Here is an 11897-nt window from a genome sequence, read left to right as displayed (position 1 = left end):
AGGATACAGCATAAATTACTGCCCTTTACAGCCAGATGCAGCATAAATTACTGTCCTTTACAGCCAGATACAGCATAAATTATTGTCCTTTACAGCCAGATACAGCATAAATTATTGTCCTTTACAGCCAGATACAGCATAAATTACTGCCCTTTACAGCCAGATACAGCATAAATGATTGTCCTTTACAGCCAGATACAGCATAAATTACTGTCCTTTCACAGCCAGATACAGCATAAATTACTGCCCTTTACAGCCAGATACAGCATAAATTATTGCCCTTTACAGCCAGATACAGCATAAATGATTGTCCTTTACAGCCAGATACAGCATAAATTACTGTCCTTTACAGCCAGATGCAGCATAAATTATTGCCCTTTACAGCCAGATACAGCATAAATGATTGTCCTTTACAGCCAGATACAGCATAAATTATTGTCCTTTACAGCCAGATACAGCATAAATTACTGTCCTTTACAGCCAGATACAGCATAAAATATTGTCCTTTACAGCCAGATACAGCATACATTATTGTCCTTTACAGCCAGATACAGCATAAATTACTGTCCTTTACAGCCAGATACAGCATAAATGATTGTCCTTTACAGCCAGATACAGCATAAATTACTGTCCTTTACAGCCAGATACAGCATACATTATTGTCCTTTACAGCCAGATACAGCATAAATTATTGTCCTTTACAGCCAGATGCAGCATAAATTATTGCCCTTTACAGCCAGATACAGCATAAATGATTGTCCTTTACAGCCAGATACAGCATAAATTATTGTCCTTTACAGCCAGATACAGCATAAATTACTGTCCTTTACAGCCAGATACAGCATAAAATATTGTCCTTTACAGCCAGATACAGCATACATTATTGTCCTTTACAGCCAGATACAGCATAAATTACTGTCCTTTACAGCCAGATACAGCATAAATGATTGTCCTTTACAGCCAGATACAGCATAAATTACTGCCCTTTACAGCCAGATACAGCATACATTATTGTCCTTTACAGCCAGATACAGCATAAATTACTGTCCTTTACAGCCAGATACAGCATAAATTATTGCCCTTTACAGCCAGATACAGCATAAATTACTGTCCTTTACAGCCAGATACAGCATAAATTACTGTCCTTTACAGCCAGGTACAGCATAAATTATTGCCCTTTACAGCCAGATACAGCATAAATTATTGTCCTTTACAGCCAGATGCAGCATAAATTATTGCCCTTTACAGCCAGATACAGCATAAATTATTGTCCTTTACAGCCAGATACAGCATACATTATTGTCCTTTACAGCCAGATACAGCATAAATGATTGTCCTTTACAGCCAGATACAGCATACAGTATTGTCCTTTACAGCCAGATACAGCATAAATTATTGTCCTTTACAGCCAGATACAGCATAAATTATTGTCCTTTACAGCCAGATACAGCATAAATTACTGTCCTTTACAGCCAGATACAGCATAAATGATTGTCCTTTACAGCCAGATACAGCATACATTATTGTCCTTTACAGCCAGATACAGCATAAATTACTGTCCTTTACAGCCAGATACAGCATAAATTATTCTCCTTTACAGCCAGATACAGCATACATTATTGTCCTTTACAGCCAGATACAGCATAAATTATTGTCCTTTACAGACAGATACAGCATAAATTACTGTCCTTTACAGCCAGATACAGCATAAATGATTGTCCTTTACAGCCAGATACAGCATAAAATATTGTCCTTTACAGCCAGATACAGCATAAATTATTGTCCTTTACAGCCAGATTCAGCATAAATTACTGTCCTTTTACAGCCAGACACAGCATAAATTACTGCCCTTTACAGCCAGATACAGCATAAATTATTGTCCTTTACAGCCAGATACAGCATAAATGATTGTCCTTTACAGCCAGATACAGAATAAATTACTGTCCTTTACAGCCAGATAAAGCATAAATTACTGTCCTTTACAGCCAGATACAGCATAAATTATTGCCCTTTACAGCCAGATACAGCATAAATTACTGTCGTTTACAGCCAGATGCAGCATAAATTACTGTCCTTTACAGCCAGATACAGCATAAATGATTGTCCTTTACAGCCAGATACAGCATACATTATTGTCCTTTACAGCCAGATACAGCATAAATTATTGTCCTTTACAGCAGGATACAGCATAAATTACTGCCCTTTACAGCCAGATACAGCATACATTATTGTCCTTTACAGCCAGATACAGCATAAATTATTGTCCTTTACAGCCAGATACAGCATAAATGACTGTCCTTTACAGCCAGATACAGCATACATTATTGTCCTTTACAGCCAGATACAGCATACATTATTGTCCTTTACAGCCAGATACAGCATAAATTATTGTCCTTTACAGCCAGATACAGCATAAATTACTGTCCTTTACAGCCAGATACAGCATACATTATTGTCCTTTACAGCCAGATACAGCATACATTATTGTCCTTTACAGCCAGATACAGCATAAATTACTGTCCTTTACAGCCAGATACAGCATACATTATTGTCCTTTACAGCCAGATACAGCATAAATTATTGTCCTTCACAGCCAGCTACAGCATAAATGATTGTCCTTTACAGCCAGATACAGCATAAATTATTGTCCTTTACAGCCAGATACAGCATAAATGATTGTCATTTACAGCCAGATACAGCATAAATGATTGTCCTTTACAGCCAGATACAGCATAAATTATTGTCCTTTACAGCCAGATACAGCATAAATTACTGTCCTTTACAGCCAGATACAGCATAAATGATTGTCCTTTACAGCCAGATACAGCATAAATGATTGTCCTTTACAGCCAGATACAGCATAAATGATTGTCCTTTACAGCCAGATACAGCATAAATTATTGTCCTTTACAGCCAGATACAGCATAAATGATTGTCCTTTACAGCCAGATACAGCATAAATGATTGTCCTTTACAGCCAGATACAGCATAAATTATTGTCCTTTACAGCCAGATACAGCATAAATTACTGTCCTTTACAGCCAGATACAGCATACATTATTGTCCTTTACAGCCAGATACAGCATAAATTATTGTCCTTTACAGCCAGCTACAGCATAAATGATTGTCATTTACAGCCAGATACAGCATAAATTATTGCCCTTTACAGCCAGACACAGCATAAATTATAAATTACTGCCCTTTACAGCCAGATACAGCATAAATGATTGTCTTTTACAGCCAGATACAGCATAAATTACTGTCCTTTACAGCCAGATACAGCATACATTACTGAAAAAGCTTGTGTAAAAGACTTGACAGTATGGGTATAGTCTACAGTATTGCTGTGCGATAGGAGCGCGACATCTCAGAGACCCAAGGCAGCAGATGCTGAAGAAACACAATAATCTATTGATAAACAAAACAATTAGTATTTTGCAAAGAAGTGTGGGCTGTTGCATTTTAATGAAAACATTTTTGAATATACAATCAATAAAGTGTTTGGCACTCGGTATAGGCAGCATGTTACGTCTGTCGTTAGAAGGAGGTCAAGGTGCAGCGTGGTAGGCGTACATTTTACTTTATTTTCAAATGTCACCAAAAAACAACAAAATACAAACGAACGTAAATTTCTGCAGGCTCCACAGCAAATATGCAAAAACAAGATCTCACAAACTAGTGTGGAAAACGGGCTGCCTAAGTATGATTCCCAATCAGAGACAGCGATAGACAGCTGCCTCTGATTGGGAACCATACCCGGCCAAAAAAAAACTAGAAAACTAGAATGCCCACCGAAATCACACCCTGACTTAACCAAATAGAGACATAAAAAGGCTCTCTGAGGTCAGGGTGTGAAACAGCATGCATGTTTAGTTTGAAAAAGTCACTTTTAAAAGACTAAAACATTCTGCCCACACCTCTACAGAAATGTGATCAAATTGGCCATTGCTCTTTCTTTTAGAAACTGCCGTCCCATTGTCTAATTCCAATAGTTCCACATCATACAAAAAATAAAGTGTGTTGAAGGGTGTTATAGTCAGGTGAATGGAGGGCGTTTTCCTGGCAAGTCTTATTTACAATGGGAAACATGCGTATGGCGTGCGCTACGTTTATACATCTCAATATTGTTAGACATATGTATTATTTTCAGAAATAGCTTGAAGCATACTTTAAAATGATGAAGAGTGGCCAAGCATCAAATAATCAGTGATCATTTGTGCCAAACCCAGCTTGATTAACTTTGAATACAGGCCATCTCATCGTCTGTTCAGAGCAGTAGAGAGCTATATCATTACAGTACAGTCGGTACAGTCCACACAGAGATCAATCTAGTAATGAGCGCGGCGGGCTTCAGACTCCTTCCTTAACAAGAGCACCTTTCATGTCTCAGAACACTAATCATCCAAAGCCCACTGGATCACTGTGTCCCCCCTCTCGATGAACACAGCAGCAGTAAACATGATTCATGTCATTAGACTGACTGTCTCTCTCTCCTCCCTCCATCCCCCTCTCCCCTCTGTCTCATCCTCCCCTCATTGTTCTCTATCCCCCTCTTCTTTCTTCTCCTCCAGGTGAGACCTACTCAGAGACCTACAGCCACATAGACACCTGTATCCCCTGCACCATGTGTACAGGTCTGATGCGCATGCAGACGCCCTGCACTGACTCCAACAATGCCATCTGCGTGTGTGACTACAACTACTACCTGAATGAGGTGTCTGGGCGCTGTGAGCCCTGCACGGTGTGCCCGGCGGGCCAGGGCGTGTTGGCACACTGCGAGCACAACCACGACACGGTGTGTGAGGAGTGTATAGACGACACCTACTCTGACCGGGACAGCTCCCTGGACCCCTGCCTGCCCTGCACCATATGTGATGAGGGCATCGAGGTGGAGCTGAGCGCCTGCACCCCCGTCAGCGACTCCCTCTGCCATAGTAAGAGAACCAACGCACACTCACAGCAACATACACACACACAACCTGCAAGCTAGCCAGTAGCAGTAACGTCTGGGAACTTATGGTAATCTTTGCCCCTCCTGTCCTATCAGGGTCGTATAGTAAAGGCCTGTATGTCTCTATCACAATGTTTTCTTTCTCATGTGAATTTAGGAGGTCAACAGGGGTGACTTCCACATGTGTCTGTTCTACAGTCAGGGTCAGAGGGCCATGCAGGCCAAATTGTCAGACGGCAGAAAAAACAGAACAGCGGTCACAGAGGTCAAGAAGTGGTGGAGTGTCAACACAGAGACAGTGCATAATCTCCAAACGCTCTAACTAGAGGCCAGGTATTCCCTCTGCGATAGATATGGAGCTCCCTGCTTTAGTAGCAGACTGGGTTAGGTTTATAGTAATGTGTTGGCTCCACAGGCTGGGTTAGGTTTATAGTAATGTGTTGGCTCCACAGACTGGGTTAGGTTTATAGTAATGTGTTGGCTCCACAGGCTGGGTTAGGTTTATAGTAATGTGTGGAACTTGCACACTTACTAGGATTAGTTACTTTTTGGATGGGGGACTTGGGTGAGGTTTGTGTGCTGGGCTTGGATGCTGCCTGGGCCAGAAATGCCATGTTGCAAATGCAAGTGGGTTATCCGTGGACACCTGCTGCACTGTGCTGGAGATGCTTTTCAGGCAGATGGGGCCATAAATCGCTCTTCTTTTAATGTTCTGTCATCTCTTGGCCGCGGCTGGAAGTTCTCAGTTAGTTGTGAAACAGACTGAGAAAAGATCCAAAGAGGAGGAAAGATCAGGAGAGGAGGAAACACTCTCTCACCCACACATAGGCTATGTCTAAAATGGCACTCTATTCCCAATATAGTGAATTGCTTTTAACCAGAGCCTGTAGCATGTCCTGGTCAAAAGTAGTACACTACATAGTGAGTAAAGTGTCATTTAGGAGGCAAACTGACAGCTGTTTCTGGGTTCTCAAAAGGGCAGAAACACCTGCTTCTGATCAACCAGGGACATCTCTGTTCAGAGAGAGGGAGATTAAAATGAGAGAAGAGAGAGAGAGAGATAGACAGACAGACAGAAAGAGATAGAAAGAGATTGAAAGAGAGAGAGAGAGAGACAGACAGAAAGAGATAGAAATATACCGAAAGAGAGAGAGACAGAGAGAGAGTAGAAGGTAGTGAGGACAAAAGAGGACACGTCCCAGCACCATAATCACATGAACCAGTCCAGAACCGTCCCAATTAATAATCACATGAACAAGTCCAGAACCTTCCCAATTCATAATCACATGAACCAGTCCAGAACCTTCCCAATTAATAATCACATGAACCAGTCCAGAACCTTCCCAATTCATAATCACATGAACCAGTCAAGAACCTTCCCAATTCAGTCACATGAACAAGTCCAGAACCTTCCCAATTCATAATCACATGAACCAGTCCAGAACCTTCCCAATTCATAATCACATGAACCAGTCCAGAACCTTCCCAATTAATAATCACATGAACCAGTCCAGAACCTTCCCAATTCATAATCACATGAACCAGTCAAGAACCTTCCCAATTCATAGTCACATGAACAAGTCCAGAACCTTCCCAATTCATAATCACATGAACCAGTCCAGAACCTTCCCCATTCATAGTCACATGAACAAGTCCAGAACCTTCCCAATTCATAATCACATGAACAAGTCCAGAACCTTCCCAATTCATAATCACATGAACCAGTCCAGAACCTTCACAATTCATAATCACATGAACCAGTCCAGAACCGTCCCAATTCATAATCACATGAACCAGTCAAGAACCTTCCCCATTCATAGTCACATGAACAAGTCCAGAACCTTCCCAATTCATAATCACATGAACCAGTCCAGAACCTTCCCAATTCATAGTCACATGAACAAGTCCAGAACCTTCCCAATTCATAATCACATGAACCAGTCCAGAACCTTCCCAATTCATAGTCACATGAACCAGTCCAGAACCTTTCCAATTCATAATCACATGAACAAGTCCAGAACCTTCCCAATTCATAGTCACATGAACCAGTCCAGAACCTTCCCAATTCATAGTCACATGAACCAGTCCAGAACCTTCCCAATTCAAAGTCACATGAACTAGTCCAGACATGAAATTGTAAGAAATTGTGTCCTCTCTTCCCTTCTCTGTTTTCCTCACTACCTTCTTCTCTCTCTCTATCTCAATTCAATTAAATTCAAGGGCTTTATTGGCATGGGAAACATATGTTAACATTGCTAAAGCAAGTGAAGTAGATAATAAACAAAAGTGAAATAAACAATAAAAATGTACAGTAAACATTACACTCACAGAAGTTCCAAAAGAATAAAGACATTTCAAATGTCATATTATGTCTATATACAGTGTTCTCTCTCTTTCTCACTGACTCTAAAAAATAAAGTAGTAAATATGAGAATTGGGAATATCACTTATATCACTCATAAGTTGTGTGAGAGTCAGAGAGTCATATGGACTGCAGAAATCCAGTCAAACCGCACCATGTGTGCCTCATACACTGAGTGAACATCTATGTCAGGCCTTCTATTATGAGTGATGTACAGTAGGGTACAATGCAGCCTTGTGCTGTACCATATAGAGGACCACCAGCAGTGGAGATAAAGACAGCACACAACCAGAGCGCCTCTCACCTCTGACCTCGGGGCTCTGTCTTCTTCTCTGTGACCCTGTGTTGTGTTCCGCTGGCCACGGACAGGACTAGGGACAGTGCTAGGGACAGTAGTGGCAGTATGGGGTGGCTCTGGGTGACCTTGCCCTGTGTGGTGTGTCAGGGGGACTCTGGCATGTGAAAGGAGCCACAGTCATACACCCATAAGGTCACACGGAAACATGTGGATGCCATCGAACCATTGCCATGACTGTTCTGTTCCCAAGACACCCCGGTGGTCTATGAGGACAAATCTGGTGCTCACTCTCTGGTCACCCCCAAAACCAATTCCTCCTTTGGCCGCCTCTCCTTCCAGTTTTCTGCTGCCAATGACTGGAATGAACTACAAAAATCTCTGAAACTGGAAACACTTATCTCCCTCACTAGCTTTAAGCACCAGTTGTCAGAGCAGCTCACAGATTACTGCACCTGTACATAGCCCATCTATAATTTATTTTGCTCCTTTGCACCCCATTATTTCTATTTCTACACATTTCTGCACATTCTTCCACTGCAAATCTACCATTCCAGTGTTTTACTTTCTATATTGTATTTACTTCGCCACTATGGCCTTTTTTTTGCCTTTACCTCCCAACTCACCGCATTTGCTCACATTGTATATAGACTTATTTTTCTATTGTATTATTGAATGTATGATTGTTTTACTCCATGTGTAACTCTGTGTTGTGGTATGTGTCGAACTGCTTTACTTTATCTTGGACAGGTCGCAATTGTAAATGAGAACTTGTTCTCAACTTGCCTACCTGGTTATATAAAGGGGAAATAAATAAAAAATAAAAGTAGCAACAGTGCATGAGGACAACATCTACAAAACAAGCAGTGGTGACAAACATGTTGAGAATATTTACAGCATGCTGGTTTTACCAGCATTTCTCTGTTATTTCTAGATCAGTTAAATCTGCAGCAAAATGGGAGAAATGGTCTACAATGCTGGCCATGTCAATATTTAAAATGTTGACATTTCTGAAGTGATATTTGGTTGTAAAGGCTAGCATGAGGGACAAGAAGTAGCTAGCCACAATGACCCATGGCATATACAGTGAGGAAAAAAGTGATTTGAGCCCCTGCTGATTTGTACGTTTGCCCACTGACAAAGAAATTATCAGTCTATAATTTTAATGGTAGGTTTATTTGAACAGTGAGAGACAGAATAACAACAAAAAGATCCAGAAAAACATTTGTAAAAATGTTTAGAAATTGATTTGCATTTTAATGAGGGTCAATAATCCAGAATGGTGGGGTAAGGTACAAAGCGGCAGGCAGTCTCAGGGTCAGGGCAGGCAGAACGGTCAACACCGGGAAGGACTAGAAAACAGGAGCAAGAAAACAGGCAGGAGCAGCGGAACAAATGCTGGTAGGTTTTATGAACAAAACGAACTAGCAACAGACAAACAGAGAACACAGGTATAAATACACAGGGGATAATGGGGAAGATGGGCGACACCTGGAGGGGGGTGGAGACCATCACAAAGACAGGTGAAACAGATCAGGGTGTGACACAAACAGGCTTTCACAGCATTCCATATCTGAAGACAGAAAACATTATAAAGATACAGGCTTCATTATACTTCAATTACACAGCACAGAATATTATGTTGCTAGTATCTCGCTGTCCTCAAACTTTTCCCCTCTAGGTACTGGAACTGGACAATTTTTTCATAATGTCCTGGCACAAAATGACCTGCCCTGTCCAGTAGCCGACACTCTCCCTTTACTGACAGCTGGAGATTCAATTTCACCCTCTTCCATGGCATTTGGAGACTGTGTTTTTAATTAACAATGATTATATCAAGATAGCTAGCTAATAGGACGTTTGCTAGCTGATGACATTTAATTCACTAAGCTTAACAGTATGTAAAGTCAGCTAATTAGCAGTTCAATTGAGTTATGCCGGGTGTACGCTACACAATTTTAGCTGTACCTGAAATCTGATACAAAACCCCCATGCCGTTGCCTACTCAGGGCGCGCGGCCAACACCAATGCTCATTTAACGTGAACAGGTCAGAGACGCAATCTGAGGGCTACCGATCTCGTCTTCGAGCAGTCCCAGACATCCCGATATTTTCAAACATGTTGGATTTTATCGGAGCAAAATCTGCAATGTTCTTGTAGTGTGAAATGTGCAACAACAAACTTTCAGAACTGTGATCAGCAATAGCCAATGAGAGCTCGCCAGAGAAGAAGCCAGTGAGATGTTGACATTGTTTCGCATCACCCAGAATGTGTAGACTCTCCAGCAGGAACGATGACTACTACTAGTATGCGTTTATACTTGCCTTTAACCAAAACGTTAAATCGTTACAGCTCTGAAGTGCACAAGCAATGTTACAAGCAATGTGTGGCAAGAATGAATGTCTGACTGAAAATATTTATGAGGCTGCTTTGAGCCAAAGCTTGTTGTAGCTACGTTAAATGAAGTTACATAATTGTTGCGATGGAAAGTCTAGTTCATCAACTCTAAATAGCAAACCGCAGCGTGTGTAGATCTATAAAACAACATGAACCCACTCATACCAATATCAATAAGTAATTTGGGTCAATACATGTGTTGGTTTATCTGTCATCTGAGCAGATGATGCAACGTTTACATGTCCACTTTCATTTCAATGTGTCGACTAGAGTGTGGGAAGATGGCGGAAGTGGATGCTGAGTTGGAATCAAGCAGCGCATCGAGCAAATTTGGTGAAGACGAATGTGCTGAATGGAGAACAGTAGTTGAAATTGTCTCAAATTGGAGTGGAGGATACGTGTGTGAATGATAATGAATTGCTTCTTGTTGGGATGCGTTTGTTGAGTAAGGATGCAAATGTGGGAAATCCGTTTGAGGTGTCTAAAATGGCGTATTTTGATTCATTGTATTTGTGAAGAGCAGAGGAAGATTTCAGTGGGACTCAAACGAATCCGGACAACAGAAGTTTTATGTTTTGAACTTCAGAGTAGAGCACCCGTTAAAAGAGTCATCTCAGGGGCGACGACGAATGTTCAGGTTGAATACCTGAAGAGAATTCCTGGTGTGGTTGGTGCCCGGCGTCTGAACCGCTGGAGGAATGGAGAAATAGAAGAAAGTCTGTCGGTTCTGTTGGTTTTTGATAAAGAGCAAATACCTACGCATGTGAAACTTGGTTATGTAGGAAGCTTTCGTACCCAAACCACTGCAGTGTAAGAATATTAAAGGATTTGGCCACGTTTCAAGTGTGTGCAGACGTTTCAAGTGTGTGCAGACGTTTCAAGTGTGTGCAGACGTTTCAAGTGTGTGCAGACGTTTCAAGTGTGTGCAGACGTTTCAAGTGTGTGCAGACGTTTCAAGTGTGTGCAGACGTTTCAAGTGTGTGCAGATGTTTCAAGTGTGTGCAGATGTTTCATGTGTGTGCAGACGTTTCAAGTGTGTGCAGATGTTTCAAGTGTGTGCAGATGTTTCAAGTGTGTGCAGATGTTTCAAGTGTGTGCAGACATTTCAAGTGTGTGCAGACGTTTCAAGCGTTTGCAGATGAACAGAATATTCTGAAGAATGTTGTGTAGAAAGATGGTGTTGCAATTGTGGTGGGAATCATGACCCTGAGTTCCTGAAGTGCCCTGTGAAGGTGAGGAAGATGGCAAAAGTTAGAGCTGTCAATCAATTCTCCTATGAGAGGCGATTAAAAGAATTGAGAAAACAAGTCCAATCAAATCAAATGTTATTGGTCACATACACATGGTTAGCAGATGTTAATGCAAGTGTAGTGAAACGCTTGTGCTTCTAGTTTCAACTATGCAGTAAAATCTAACAAGTAATTAACAAATTCACAACAACTACCTTATACACACAAATACACACAAATGTAAAGTGATGAATAAGAATATGTACATGTAAATATATGGATGAGGGATGGCGTGTGGCATAGGCAAGTAGATGGTGTAGAATACAGTATATACATATGAGATGAGTAATGTAGGGTATGTAAACATTATTAAAGTGGCGTTATGGTGGACAGGCAGTGGCTCGGGTGGTTGTTGTCCTTGATGATATTTTTAGCCTTCCTGTGACATCGGGTGCTGTAGGTGTCCTGGAGGGCAGGTAGTTTGCCCCCGGGGATGCGTTGTGCAGACCGCACTACCCTCTGGAGAGCCTTGCGGTTGAGGGCGGTGCAATTGCCGTACTAGTCGGTGATACAGCCCGACAGGATGCTCGATTGTGCATCTGTAAAAGTTTGTGAGTGTTTTAGATGACAAGCCAAATTTCTTTAGGCTTCTGAGGCACTGTT

The 11897-nt window shown here is 41.4% G+C and overlaps 1 protein-coding gene across 1 annotated transcript in view; it reads left to right on the top strand.

Moving 5' to 3' along the window:
- Positions 1–11897, top strand: part of LOC110538653 (tumor necrosis factor receptor superfamily member 16-like) — a 46721-nt gene that overhangs the window by 13927 nt on the left and 20897 nt on the right. The window contains exon 3 of the mRNA XM_021625607.3: positions 4572–4934. Within this exon, the coding sequence (XP_021481282.2) occupies positions 4572–4934 (363 nt within the window). The remainder of the gene's footprint in view (positions 1–4571; positions 4935–11897) is intronic.

Source organism: Oncorhynchus mykiss, chromosome 12 (assembly GCF_057628025.1).
Source record: "Oncorhynchus mykiss isolate SJ-2025 chromosome 12, ASM5762802v1, whole genome shotgun sequence".
Taxonomy (NCBI): Eukaryota; Metazoa; Chordata; class Actinopteri; order Salmoniformes; family Salmonidae; genus Oncorhynchus; species Oncorhynchus mykiss.
This window is presented reverse-complemented; position numbering and strand designations above follow the sequence as displayed.